This window comes from Pleuronectes platessa, chromosome 23 (assembly GCF_947347685.1).
Source record: "Pleuronectes platessa chromosome 23, fPlePla1.1, whole genome shotgun sequence".
Classification (NCBI taxonomy): domain Eukaryota; kingdom Metazoa; phylum Chordata; class Actinopteri; order Pleuronectiformes; family Pleuronectidae; genus Pleuronectes; species Pleuronectes platessa.
This window is the reverse complement of record NC_070648.1, coordinates 16032849-16048203: the sequence shown is the minus strand read 5'-3', so window position 1 is coordinate 16048203 and position 15355 is coordinate 16032849. Positions and strand designations below refer to the sequence as shown.

The 15355-nt window shown below is 41.9% G+C and overlaps 1 protein-coding gene across 1 annotated transcript; it reads left to right on the top strand.

The window, feature by feature from the left end:
- The first annotated feature begins 2891 nt into the window (after nucleotides 1-2891).
- Nucleotides 2892-6599, top strand: zgc:92664 (uncharacterized protein LOC436695 homolog). Its single transcript, XM_053416383.1, has 5 exons — nucleotides 2892-3222; nucleotides 3681-3775; nucleotides 4412-4638; nucleotides 5101-5208; nucleotides 5862-6599. Exons 1-5 carry the CDS (start codon nucleotides 3202-3204, stop codon nucleotides 5924-5926), a joined length of 516 nt encoding a protein of 171 aa, XP_053272358.1. The 5' UTR covers nucleotides 2892-3201; the 3' UTR covers nucleotides 5927-6599.
- Nucleotides 6600-15355: the final 8756 nt, after the last annotated feature.

Genomic DNA, 15355 nt, shown 5'->3' with positions numbered 1-15355 from the left:
GGCCCTACATACATAAAACAAGGGAATTATACATATACCCAATAATTTGTATTCATTTTGGTCAAACGCACAATAGACGCTGCACTTTAGGGGGCGCTATCAATTGAACATGCCCATGCACGATTATCATTTGACATCTGAATTTTCTGCACATTTTTTGCAAAATTTACATTGGTTCAGACTGCCAAATATGCAATTCATTACTAGGATAAAAAAATTATTAGAAAAATAGGGTCCTTGCCGAGGTATTTTGCTTTGGCCCTAAATTTGTGATAAGAAGTGTTCAACTGAGAAGAAGTGAAAAACATCCAGAGAAAGATCAAGAAAAACATCACATCTGAATGTCTATGGATTATTATTGTCTAATGTGTGTTAAACTTGGATTGCTAAACTTTAGGTGTACTCTTCATTTATTTATGTAGCTAATATGTTCCACTTATAAGTTAATTTCATTATTAAACTTATTGTAATAAGTTGGTAAATTGGCTCTGACTGCAAGTTCAGATAAAATGTTAGCCGACTTTGAAGACATTTTATATCAATCAATCAATCAATCAATCAAATTTTATTTGTATAGCCCATATTCACCAATCACAATTCGTCTCATAGGGCTTTAACATTGGTGTGACATCCTCTGTCCTTAACCCTCAGCAAGATTAAGGAAAAACTACTAAAAACCCTTTTAACAGGGTAAAAATACCTAGAAACCTCAGAGAGAGCCACATGTGAGGGATCCCTCTCCGAGGATGGACAGAAGTGAAATAGATGTCAGGTGTAGAGGAGAACATCATCAAGATTTAAGTTTCTAGCAGCATTGATGATGGTAAACATTTTGAAGGATAACTTCAATACTATATATCAAGCAGTCCTGCTGCAATAATAGTCCATGGTCAACAGCCAGCAAGATCCCGAGCCGCCACCCAGATCGGATGCCACTATAGGGTCATTGTCATTGTCCACCGCCGCTTATCAGGATCCATTATCAGCCGCCGCCTCGTCGTGTCCCACCACCACCATCCGATGCCAACTCGACACAGGATCCGCCATTACCACCACGATCAGCCCGCACGATATAGAATCCGCATTGATTGATTGATATCCAGTAATCCAACCTTGTGCCTAATAAATCATTATCTTTTTGCTTTTCTTAAGAGCTAACTCAAAGATTCCTGCTTGTACAAAGTTATAGAAGGATGCTTATATTAATAATCAAGTATCCTGGATGAATCAATGTTAATGTGATGCTTTCTATCACGTGATGACAATGTTTCAGTTAAAGATATGCCATACAGCAGACAGAGGGCTTGGTTGGGCATAAGACTTGGTGGACACCCTGGTCAGAATGACTGATCACATTGACAGGTGGAATATGTTTGGACAGTCGAAAGAATGGAATCATTTGATGTAATGACTAACTAAAATGAAAGTTCTCTCATATATCTACTCACCACCATACCGATGGAGGGATGAGTGAAGTGTTTGAGTCCTCAAAACACTTTCGCAGTTTCATGGGTAACCAACCTTTAGCCCAGATGACCGCTTCTTCAGATGTAATAAAACAACAGAAAAAAACACAACATGCCTCCATACTGCTCATGTGGTGTCATCCAAGCCCGACATTCATTTTTGACTCGAAAATAGGTGATTTACACTGTGTTTCAAGGCTAAATGTCCGCTACTGGAAATATTGAAGCTAGCGGACATAGTAACACAAATAAAGTGCTCTTGGGTACGTGACACATCTCGTAGGAAGATATCACAGGGAAATATAGGCTAAAAACATGGTGGAAACTTGGATTAAACCACACAAGCGGTATGGAGTTATGTTGTTCCGTGTTTTCTGTTGTTTAATTATGCCTGAAGAAGTGGTCACAACTGACCTCAATTGTATTGGATTTGGCTGCAACACTGTTTATCCCTGAGATTCCAAAAGGTTTTGTGGACTCAAACACTTCACCCATCCTTACATCGGCATAGTGGCGAGTAAATAATGAGTGCATTTTCATTTTTCGGTGAAATGAATCCCTTTAAGACCAGCAACATTGACATTACAAAGATGAATTTCTTTGAAATTGTCCCTAACCTCTTCCCATGTAAGTCTTGTTATCCAAAGGAGATGAACTGTTGCCTTTACTATCAGCTGGATCTTTTGCATTTTACATTCCACCACAGCTGTACTATGAATTACTCCTGCAATAAGTGTCACCAGCTTTTTATTCTCAACCATTAAGCTTTCTTTTGAGACCTCACTAAATTCCCCTATTGGTACATGGATGTACCTTTTTAGCTCAGCTTAAGACACATTCACCATTCTAACTTTCTGTAATTCTACAACCGATTTCATTACCGCTTATCCCCTGTAGAAATTTAAAGCGCTATCAGCATCTCAACAACATCCCTTTTTTAGGAACCGCCTCCCCTTAAAACTCTATCCACATTGTCTCAGTGTCTTTCCTTGTCCCATTCACATTCAACCTTGTACTTTGGACATTCACAATCATTCCCCCTTTCAAGTAATTTTTTAACTCCCCAATGCATATATTAAGAGATACACCAGAGATGACCCCTCTTCAACCCTCTGCCCCACTTGTTCCTCCTACCCTGCTTGGCCTTACCACTTCAATCCCACCAATTTCTTATGCAAACACTTATTTTACACTTAATATTAATTTACACTAGTTTGTAAAAATCAATTTTAACTATGATATTAAAGAGTTTTTTTTTTTCAAATTCTTGTCAATGTTGTTCAAGCCTAATTATATTGACCATGATTACATGTATAAAAGCAACAAAAGGGTGAAACATCCAAGGGGGGATGAACACGTTTTATAGGCATTGTAGCTCCATCCAGGCCAGTGTTCTTTTGTATTCAGGTTGAGCATAGAGAATACGAGGAGACCTTGAAGGCAGCATAAACCCTGTGGTTGTACAGACAGGGAGAAGTGACCAGTTTGTCTCCAGCGGGGATGTCATTCACCCGTAGATAGAACTCCATTAGCACTATGCACTGGGGGGTTCAAATGCTGGACTACTCCAGATATCGAGTCTGAACGAGTGGACGAGCCGACGCGTAGCCGCTCTGCTACATCAGGAAGAGCACCAGATGTAGCTTGACTGCGCTGTTAGCATCTTAGCTGTTCCGTCAACTTGAGGGCACCAGTGGGTCCAACTCGTAGACAACATACAGCCTATGCTAACACAATGACCTCAGCCTCCACTAAAGTAAGTTATCCATTCACATGAACCACGCGGGTGTCGCCTCCCGGTGTGAACGGTACCTTCAAATCTGTACATAGACGCTCGAGCTATGCTTTCAAGTCGAACGCGATCGTTTGTGTTTATTCGCGCGAATTGCGAATAAACACAACCGGGGAGTATTTAGAGTGCGTAATGACGCCTAGTGTTACGTCGATACCAATTTGCGTACGTCGCGCTGCCGACAGGCATCCCATTCCCTTGAATTTTAACTAATTTACCCTTCTCTCATAAGGACTTCGTTTCTAATTTGGTTTTAATCACATGTGGCCTTACTGCTCAAATGTCTGCATACTTTAGGACATGTGCTGACTTTCACACTTTCGTTTTAATTGCACATTTGTTCATGTCCACCCACTGTTGAATAAGACAATCGACATAAGACCAGCTTTATTTGTCTGTGTGTGTCTGTGTTTGCATAATAGGTTGGAGAGATCTTCTCTGCAGCTGGGGCTGCTTTCACTAAACTAGGAGAACTCACGATGCAGCTTCACCCAGTGGCCGACTCCAGTCCTGCAGGGTAAAGCATGCATGTTATCACTTTTGGGGACATTAGTATTAATATAATTTCTAGGAGACATATCCTAACCAATACCACTGAATCATAAATCCAATTTTTTACCAATTAGTGACACAGCTTTACTCTGAATTGGACAATGCCTCCCTAATTAACTGGCCACATTATGATACAATGTTGTGGAGTATAGTTTGTCAGCCCTCAGGGGCCCCCCCTCATGGCCTGGGGCTCCAAGAAGTTGCTTGCCTTTCCACAAGCATGACTCTGGGCTGAAACTGCTGTACACCAGAAATCCAGCAGTCCAACTTGTTATCGGTTTTATACACTTTAATAGATTGATTATACTAATGAATAATCAATCAGCTTCTTTGGCTCACAAAAGGAATCTTCAACTGAGATAATAAATTGATAAAACTCAATTGTGCAAAATAAAGATTGGGGTTAAACACTGCTGGTAAAACCTCTCAGCGAGTGGGTTCATCACAGTATCCTCACTGGCAGTTACTGTAATAGCTGCATGTAAAATGTATTTCTGGAAACTTCCACACGGCCCAAGTCAACACCTGGACAATTGTGCTCCTGTTAACCTGCTGTACAGTAGATAAAGTAACGTCACTGTAGTTCCCATCTTCCTTGCAGCGCTCTGACAAAGAGCACAGTGAAGAGGAAGCTGTATGAAGAAGGAGTTCTTCCCACGTCCTCTGATGGGCCCAAGAGGGTCATCAAAAAAGCCCCAGTAACTGTTTCCATGGCGACACAGGGCACCCCAAATATCATCTCTCTGCCAACAGCTCAGGTTGTTGTGCCGTCAGGAGTACTGGGCCCCCCCTCCAACCAGGCCCACCTGAAGAAACAGAAGACTGCCGGTGAGTCCAGTAGCACTACAACATGAAAGCATTTCAACTGATGTAGAGGTGGTTGGAATACTGTTATTGTCCATAGTATGAAAAAAGACACATTTATTCAAACCTCTTGGGTAATTGAGAAGGAATCTGAAATTTCTACCCCACTGTATATTGACATTTTGAGTATTTACAAGAGGTATGGTGATTTTTATCGAGCTAGTAGAATCTACACACATAATTACTCCCCTAGAATTTCAAGTGACCCTTAGCGTGAAATGTATTGATTATTATGCAGAAAAGGTTTTCCCACAATAATCACATTCTTTGCATATCTCAAAATGACATGGTTCAACAATTTCAACTGTTAACTAGTGATATGGCTCAAGTTTGTCAAATGCAAAATACATTATGTACATTGTTCACGAACAGTATAATAAACACGTGTGTGTGTGCGTGTGCGTGTGTGTGTGTGTGTGTGTGTAGATGTTACCCTCAGTGCTCTGAATGACTCGGATGTCAACAGTGATCTTGTTGACATTGAGGGACTGGGTGAGGCGTCCAACTCCAAAAAACTCAACAACTTTGATCAAGGTGAAGTTTGCTGCTGAGACACAGCGGTTGATTTTTGTGGGACTTTGGGGTCGTGCTAGGTATACAACATCAAGTTTATTTACTACCAACCAACATACATTGAAAAAAGAAAGATGCTCAGGTTCTTAAAGATGTATCAGTGTATAATCTATAATTTTTGTGATGAGATGCCTGCAGATTTCAAGTTCTTACTTGTTATTGTTATGAATGTGGACAGGTATGTGTCTAGGAATGGGTTTGTGTGGATCTTTTTGGCATGACACATGAAATTTCATTGTAAAATTTTGTGCAATGACTATTACGCATTCTGATTCTGATTATAGCTGTTCAGCAACATTCAGCATTTCACTTGGCCTTTTTGTCAATAAAAGAAGGGCCTGGTAGAAAACACATACAAATGTTGTCAGGTGTTTATATTTAAGTACAATATTTGTATCTGTACACAAACACAAGTAGTATATTATCACTATAAATGACAAATTTGAAAGGATACTCTGCCCAGCCCAGTTCGATTTTTTTCAGATCTATATGTTTAATAAAAAATAAATTTGTTTGTTTTGGTCTTTTCAGTGGTTTTGTTGACTGTAATAAAAGCACAAAATAAATCCAGACCCTCCTTTCATTGAGCTGCTCATGTTTTTTTGTCTTCATAGATAACCTGAACCTGGACTCCAGCCTCATCATGAATCCAAGTGACCTTCCTCTGCTCTCCCGTTGAGCTCTTACTTCCTCTGACTTCTGTTGATGAAAAAAACTATGACAATAAGATGATAAAATGGCTGATCCTTTGTGCCAATGATGCAGACCATCAACTTTAGAGAGCATATAGGATTGTTATGTTGGGTCCCTCAGGACCTCTATCTTATCCACTACTGTTGGATAATTGTTACTTCATGACAATTTTATTTGAGACCATCTCCTTTCCTCACCCAGTTTTGCAATGTAGAAATATCCAACAAGTCTAACATTTAAAGGTGAGATTTTTAGAGTCATACTTCCTGTGATCTTTAAAGAGAACACATTTCTCTTGTGAGCTCATTGTGTACACATTTTGAAAGTGATTAGTAACAGATGTTACCACAAGAGTAGTTAGTCATGAAGATTATTTAAACCAGCAAAAAACATTTTGGAGGTGAATTTATGGTTTATTTTAGGATATCTTCAATGCGAGTTGTCTTTCACAATGTTCTTTTCATTCCAGCCAGGGGCAGTTTATAGTTGCATTTTAGGCTTAGTACCTGAAGAAAAAAAAAACTTTTTGTGGAGAGTGAAGATTTTTTTGTAAGAGTGATGTATTAAAGTTGTGGAAACTCACTGATACATGATCAGTGTTGAAGCCAGTTCTCTGTGGCATACATTTAAGTTGTAATTAAAAAACAACAAAAAGTCGACTTAGTAGCTTTTTTCAGAGCTTTTTGTCTTCACCAATCGATTCAGACTGCCCAGTTGTGGAGATCAGCATCAGCATAATTTACCTACTGATAAAGACTGATGGTGGTGAGGGGGTTAATACTGTACTTGGTGTTTTATTCCTTTATATACAGATCGAATGGAATGCCCAGCCTTTATTTGAGTTTTAGGAAATTATGTTACTGACAACTATGAGTTACTGGACTATTGTTGATGGATAACCGTGTAATCATGCAACGGCCATTGTCACTTTTTTAAATACTTAGACATCAATCCATTTGTGCTAAAAAGAAACCGAAGCAAATTAAGGTTCTTTGTCTTTTCGGAGGTATATTAGCAATAAACCATACTAGGGCTATGATTAGTATTTATAACTTAATAATGGAAGTTGAGACACCTCAACTAGAGAGTTCAACTAAAATTGTAATTACAAAGTGCAGCTCAGCTTTTGTCAGTTGTTGCATTAAAAATGACATTTCTGTAGAGCAACTTTTAAATCATATTTTAGTCTAGAGTTTTTTGCTGTGATTATCCCCCTCCGAAGTAGCTGTTGGCTTCCTTTAAATTCAGTTTAACCTGCTTGAGGTGGTCTCTTCACAATGTCTACTCTTAATGTCCTGTACAGTTCGACCCTAACTGCCTTGCACTGAAGGCTGTGTGATGAAGACAAGGTTATATATTGGTCTGCATTTGTTTGAAGAATTACAAAAGTTTTCTGGACAGATTATATGGATTGCGATAAGATGGTGGAAATATGATTTTTCAGTCATGAACAAAAACAATTTTACGGGAGATCTAAGATTTTTTTCACTTTAACACTGGAAAAGGATTTATGGCAACATTTGTGTTGACTTCTCTGGGAATAAATTCATGATGAAAAAGAAAAACAAAGCAATTTTTAAAATTTGGTGCAATTTGGTGCTGATCCAAATGAGGATCTGGATCAAGTGAATTCAAATGTGGATTCATAGGTGAACTGTTGGCCTTGATGGTCACAAACGCTTAGTAAAAAGTAAAAGGCAACCCATTGTGATTCAATGTTTAAAAAAAAAAAAAAATACCCCATCGCCTGGTGGAGAAGACCTTGTAAAGCTATAAAAAAAATAAATGTATCATTAAAAATTTAAAAACAAGCACACAAGTTCTGTTTTTGACCTCAGAATTTATACATGTTTATATTTCTAGCTCTGTATTAACGGGCCCATATTGTGTAAAATACATTTTCTTGGCTTTTACTATCCGTAATTACCTGAAAGGAGTCGGTAGTTACCCACAAAGTATGAAAACAGTCCCTCCGCAGACTTTTTCCCTCCTATTAACTATCCCTGCCCTGTGGGTAAAATACAGAGAATTGGCTATGGAGTTTACCCACAGTTTGCTTTACACACATGCACAGTACAGCAGAAGTTCTGCGTTCACAACAGCAGCAATCCTCCACATTATTCAGGAGAGGTGGAGCAGAAAGAGACAGGAGGCAAGCCATTAACTCTGCTGCACAGATTACAGACACGTATCACATCACTGAGACTGAGGGATAGAGAGGTCATTCTCCAACCAGAAGGCTTGTGGTTCTATCCCCAGTCTTTCACATCTACATGCCAAAGTGTCATGGGCAAGATGCTGAACCCTGAATGGCCCCTCATAGAAGAAGTGCTGCTCATAGATTCACTGTAACCCAGTATTCCTCGATCCCTAAATAGCAACATCTTTATGATAACTATTAGAAATAAAATCAACCATCTCCTGCCCTCAACTGGCACTAATACCTCCCAACAACAGAGATCTCAGAAACGGCTGAGAATCCTACCCATTACTTAGACAGCTTCTCTCTGATCACCTGTGATCAGCTTACCAAAATAATGTCAGGTTCTAAACCAACAACCTGTATCTTAGATCCCATTCCTACAAAATTACTTAAAGAAATTCTGCCCCTAATTGATAGTTTGTTACTTAATACAATCAATCTGTCATTATCATCAGGTTATGTACCACAGTCTTTTAAAATAGCAGTAATCAAACCCCTTCTCAAAAAACCCACTCTAGACCCAAAGCTCTGGATATTTTTTTATAACCTAACCCTGCTTCATATTTCTCCACAACTTTATCCCTGACCTGTTTGGTGAGCTCCTTGGTCTTCATGATGCTGTTTGTTCAGTAATGATCTCCAACAAACTCTGAGTCCGTCACAGAACAGGTGTATTTATACTGAGATTAAATTGCAGACAGGTGGACCCTATTTACTAATTATGTGACTTGCAAATGTGACTTGTGAATGCAATTGGTCGCACCAGATCTTTGTTAGGGGTTTCACAGTAAAGGGGGTGAATACATATGCACTCAACACTTTTCAGATTTTTATTTGTAAATAATTGTGAAATCCATGTAATATTTCCCCCCACTTCCAAATGATGCACTATTTTGTGTTGGTCCATTACATAAACTCACGATGAAATACATTTTAATCTGTGGTTATACCATGACAAAATGTAGAAAAGTCCAAAGGGGGTGAATACTTATGCAAGGCACTGTATATGCTTCCACTAGGAAACATTATCAGGACACACTCCACTGCTATGCGGATGACACCCAGTTACACTTATCAATAAAACCTGAACAAAGTAATCAATTAACTAAACTTCGAGCATGTCTCAAGGACATAAAAACCTGGATGACCCGCAATTTTCTCTTATTAAACTCAGACAAAACAGAGGTTATAATACTTGGCCCCAAACACCTTAGAGATACATTATCTAATCACATAGCTGCGCTAGATGACATTGCCCTTGCTTCCAACAAAACAGCCAGGAACTTGGGAGTGATCTTTGATCCTGATTTATCCTTTAATAGTCACTTAAAACAAATTTCTAGGACCGCCTTTTTCCACTTGCGTAATATCAAAAAAATCAGACATGTCTTTTCGCAATAAGATGCAGAAAAACTAGTCCACGCCTTTGTTACATCGAGACTGGACTATTGTAATTCATTATTATCAGGCTCCAGCAGTAAGGCGTTAAAGACTCTACAGCTTGTCCAAAATGCCGCAGCACGTGTCCTGACGAGAACAAAGAAAAGAGAGCACATATCTCCAGTATTAGCATCGCTACACTGGCTTCCAGTTAAATCTAGAATAGAATTTAAAATTCTCCTCCTCACCTTCAAGGCCCGTAATAATATAGTACCTTTTTACCTTAAAGAGCTGTTAGTACCTTATAAACCCACTAGAGCACTCCGCTCCCAGAATTTAGGCCTACTTGTCGTCCCTAAAGTCTCTAAAAGTAGAGTAGGAGCCAGGGCTTTTAGCCATCAAGCTCCTCTGCTGTGGAATAATCTATCACTTTCAGTTCGGGAGGCAGACACCATCTTTTCGTTTAAGAGTAGGCTCAAAACCTTCCTTTTTGATAAAGTTTATAGTTAGAGCTAATTAGTGCGGCAGAACGTTACTTGTTCTATTTTATGACACATGACACACAGAGCTTCTTTTTCCAGCTTCTCCTTCCTCTTCTCCATCCCTATCCCCCTTCCCCGGAATCCCTTTGCTTTATCACCCGGGCCTCTGTGGCCGCACCATGGATTGCGGTTCATGGACCCAGTGTGGCGGATTCTGTGTCGTGTGGGCTGATCGTGGTGGTGGTGGCGGACCCTGTGCCGCGATGGCATCGGGCACGGGCATTGGACCAGGACCGCGGCGGCGGCTCGTGGTGGGTGGCGGTGGACGGTGACTGAGGACTGGAGTGGCGTTCTGGTCTGGATGGTGGATCGTGGTCCTGCTGGTTGCTGACCATGGACTGTGATTGCAGCGGGACTGCTTGGCATGTCATGTTGGGTTGTCCTTCGGGATGTTTACCCTCAACAAATGCTGCTAGAGACTTTAATCTTTAATCTTGAAGACTTTAATCTTGATGATGTTCTCCTACACATGGCATCTATTGCACTTATGTCCGTCCTGGGAGAGGGATCCCTCACACGTGGCTCTCTCTGAGGTTTCTACGTATTTTTACCCTGTTAAAAGGGTTTTTAGTAGTTTTTCCTTACTATTGCTGAGGGTTAAGGACAGAGGATGTCACACCCTGTTAAAGCCCTATGAGACGAATTGTAATTTGTGAATATGGGCTATACAAATACAATTTGACTGATTGATTGATTGATTGTATGATTGCGGCAACTGTACTGTTAAGCACTTTGAGTGGTCATAAAGACTAGAAAAACACTATGTGAATAAGACCATTTACCACGAACTCTCTTGACATATTTCTCTGTCTTCTGCTTGTCACCCCTGTTTAACTGGGAGATATTTATTTTTATTAATTTTTTGTCTGTCGAGTGGTAGAAGCGGCATCAACTAAGCTGTTTACTACCAACACAGAAACGAGGAAAAATTTGCCACAATGCCTCAAGGTACACCATGGTTATAGGATAGCTAGCAAGGGCGGCTGGTTAATCCAGGCACTGGGGCGCTGCCCCCTGGAACATCCCGAGACAAAAGAGCTCAAATGTTTAACATAATTCAATTAGCTAATAATAATTTACTCGTACAATGCTCCTGGTAGAAAGCACCTGTGAGTATTCAAAAAACAGGGATTGGTCTAGAATAGGTATTGATTTGCTTACGCTGTGAGCTGACTGGTAAATTTACGAGGAACTGTGGAATATCCAGTCATTTCTTTACAAAAAGCACACTACCAAGAAAAAATGTATAAAGGAACTTGTTTAATAATTACAGATTCAGCCGTGCCTACAAATGTTGGATGCATAAATCTGGGATTCATCAATATGTTCTTACCTAAATTTGTTTGTAAGTGGCTTTGGTAAATGGCTTTGTATTTATATAGCGCTTTTCTAGTCTTGATGACCACTCAAAGCAATTTACAGTACAGTTCTACATTCACCCATTCACACACAAACAGTGCATCTATTGGCAGCAATTTTGTTGTTCTATTAGGGCCAAACCAGGGTTCAGCATCTTGCCCAAGGACACTTTGGCATGCAGATGGGGAAGACTGGGGATCGAACTACCAACCTTCAGGTTGAAGGACGACTGCTATAACCCTCGGCCACAGCCGCCCCATAGTTTGTACTCTGCAAACAAATTGAGAACATCCTCAAACCATGCATACACACAAAGATGAAGGCTCGGCTGTAGAAACACACCCATTTAACTAAATGCATAGTATAACATTTATTTGAATAAAAAGGCTTTGATGGAAAACGACAATTTAATTTACCAATGCATTGACCAAATGTATTAAATAAGCATGTGACCACCTCATTATTTATTTTCATAATTAAAATCTTCAACTATACCAGATATGATAGTTAATTTAGTTTACAATAGACTATATGAGAATGTTCATATTGAAATGTATCAGTTTTGGCTTTAGTAATACACATACGCGTCGTAATGGAGCTCACATTTAGGCAGCTCAAGGGTCATTGGATGTGCTTCGCTGGTACCTTTATGAACCTGAGAAGGTGCAGAATTGTCCTGCATGCTGTGTCCTGCACAACTTAGCTATGGCTCATGGCATTCCCTAAACACCTGGAGCAGAACCACAACCAGACTGGCCCGAAGATGCATAGCCAAATATGGGGGCTTCCTGGCAGGGCTGCAGTGCTGGCTCTCTCTACGCCTTTAAAGGGGACATATTATGCCCATTTCACCACAGTTGATATGGCTCCTTGGGGTCTTAATGAAATGTCTGTAAAAAAATGTTGGTCAAAATACCACAAGGATCATTTAAAACAGCACCCTTTTTACCCTGTCTAAAACAGCCTTCCTCAGATTGACCTGTTTTGAGTGCCCCCCCCCCCCCCCTCTCAGCGCCCCGCCCCCCCTCTCACCGCCCCGCCCCCGACACAGACACACAGACACAGACACAAAGACACACATGCACACACATCTTAAATCTCCCCTTAGCATATTTAATGTTGTTAAAATCATTTTAAGTCACTGTCCTACACATATATTTCTGTATCCGTTTGTTGCGTTTCTTCATTGAAGTTACAATTTTCAAACTAATACATCTTCTGATAAAGATGTACATTATTTAAATACATGCATTAGATATGTAGATATGTGTGTATACACACATATCTACACTTAAAATATGCGCTGCTGTACTCTCAAGCCCCGATGAGAGACCAGCTAGCCGCTGAGAGCTAGTTCGATTTGATGGTTCTCGACGTCTCAGTCCGGTTGTTGTCACGCCCTCACTCCCGGAACCCCTCACCCAGACCCGGGTCTGACCGGGTCCCCCTCCGCGTGGACTGACAGTCCGTGTGCGGACATGATGTCGAGCGAGCAGTGGCTTCGTTCAGCTGCTAACAACATCGTTGTGCTGAGTTCAGGGTAACTCGGATATCCCGACCTCCTGCCACATAGCGAACATGCAATAGTTTTCATCGATGAACATACACACAGACACACAGACACACACACACACAGACACAGGGATCGTGGAGGGGCTACAGCTTTGGAGGCTAACACTGCTGCAACTTTTGCGGCGAAATGCACTTAAAACCCCGGGTATGAGTCTGTTTTTAAAGCGAGCGATGGAGTAATGAGCTGCTGGTGACCGGCACCGGTTCGTGTAGCTCGGGGTGCGTGGAGCAAATCTGTACGGGCCACAAAAGTTATAAGGCGCAGCTCTCTCCCCCCCTCCTCCTCCTCTGCTTCGCCGCACGGGGATCACAGGAGAGGCTGTCGGCTGCAGCCGGAGACCGGGGCTATTTTCTAACAAAGCTCCACAAACAGCTCTTTTAAGTTATACCTGCTGTTTCAACCGGGCGACACAGACAACGGCTCGGGTTAGCCTCCCGGCCGGGGTTTCGCATGCAATACTGCTGTAAATACGTTCACAAGCAGCCATTCCAGAAAGTGCTGCAACTTTAAACACAAACTAACAGCCAAATAGTGTTAGCTCGCTGCTGTTGACCGTAGCGGGACACACACAGGGGACACACAGGCTGGAGATTTGTCACAGATCGATAATGATCAATGATGAAAATGAGAAATACCCTCCAGACGTGGGGAACCCTAAGCCGGTGAGACGTGTCCGGCTCTCAGGTGTGTGAAGTTAGCGGGAGCATCGCCAGCCTCGCAGTGAGCCGCCCAGGTACAGCCGGGATCCAACCCGCCACCGAGCAGCCGGCTGCCGCTGCCGCCGGCCGGCAAGCCGGGCACTGATTGCTATAAGGCTAACGCCACCTAGCTTACATGTCACCGTCAATTACCGAAACAAAACAACAGCTTTTCTAGTTGAAGACACTCACTGCGACACGAGACACGCACTGTCAATGCTCCCCTGTCCGTGGGGAGATCAGTCAGGCGGCTGCTGCTAACCGTAAACAAACACCGATAGGTCCACCAGAAGCGAGCAGCAGACATGGGTCCAGCAGCCCGACGTCACCTAACGAGCCCGAGCTGAGGAGGGGGCTTCGGCATGTGACTTACCCCGACCGCTGGCTCTGCTTCTCGGCCAGATCTCCGCTGCTTCCCGGGTGGGCTGCCACATGCAACCTGCTGTAAAAACATGCACAAGCAGCCATTTGAAGCAACTTTAAACACAAACTAACAGCAAGCTAGCTTTAGCTCCCTGCTGCTAACCGTAAACAAACACCGACAGGTCCACCAGAAGCGAGCCGCAGACATGGGTTCAGCAGCCCAACATCACCTAACGAGCCTGAGCTGAGGAGGGGGCTTTGGCATGTGACTTACCCCAACGGCAGGCTCTGCTTCTCGGCCAGATCTCCACCTCTCACCCCGCTCACCGGCTGGTTAGTGTCCCCCCTCGGCTAGCTTCCCAGCTTACACCCACAGCCTCGAGCTGAGGAGGGTGCTGTGGCTCGAAACGTAACCCGGTCTCCTCCTCCACCAGATCTCCGCCTCCGGGGGGGCTATGCCATGTAGACCACCTGTGACATCAATTCTGCTCGTATTCCCATTCAACGCACTCTATCGTATAGTTTCTTACATAGAGGAACCACAACAAATCGCGGGAGTTGTTTTTTTCCAGAGTTTTTGGGACGGTAGACATGCCAGATACCCACATTAACGTGTAGAAGCACTACAAAAGGGGATTTTTCATAATATGTCCCCTTTAATGATGGTAAGTTAAAATACCTTATTGAAAAGTGTATACTACATAAAGTTAAGAAATAGTTCACTTTTCCTAATGGGTTTATCCTAAATGTTCTGAAACTTATTACACATACACATGCTCAGTCATGCACTTATTTATTTGCGAGGAAATCCAATAACTGTTTCAGTGTTTCATTCATGTTTTCTATTCCTGATGCAATTTCCTTCACTGAATCCAGGAGAGCCAGTTGATTCTGTACAACCTGTTGGTTGGAGCTAAATTGGCTGGTGTGCCCATGTCATGGATGTAGCGTTGAGTTTGTGCATGAACTTATTTTGTTGCGAGAGTGAGAACGTTTATGCGCACATATTAGTGAATGAATCCCATTGTGTCTGAGTGACTGTTACAACTTTCATGCCATGTTTCAGAGAGGTTTTAGGTCTTACACCCCCATCGTTGTCCACAGTATCTCTGTGCCGACACTTTGAAATAGCAAACAGGGGAAGCAATAAAAGACATAACCTATACCGCATCCAGTTAGTCACCTCTGTTTCTCATACCAAGAGCAGGAGAAGCACAGGGTGTAAGCTCTTCCTCATCACTTACTGGCGGCTGAATCTGTAAATTGGATCGGTCTGGACTAAGGTCTATTATTCTCT

Coding starts and splice junctions, on each gene's coding strand:
- zgc:92664 (XM_053416383.1), top strand. CDS start 3,202: ATGACCTCAGCCTCCACTAAA. Junction 4,639..5,100: donor GAAGAAACAGAAGACTGCCG/GTGAGTCCAGTA, acceptor GTGTGTGTGTAG/ATGTTACCCTCAGTGCTCTG. Junction 5,209..5,861: donor ACTCAACAACTTTGATCAAG/GTGAAGTTTGCT, acceptor TTGTCTTCATAG/ATAACCTGAACCTGGACTCC.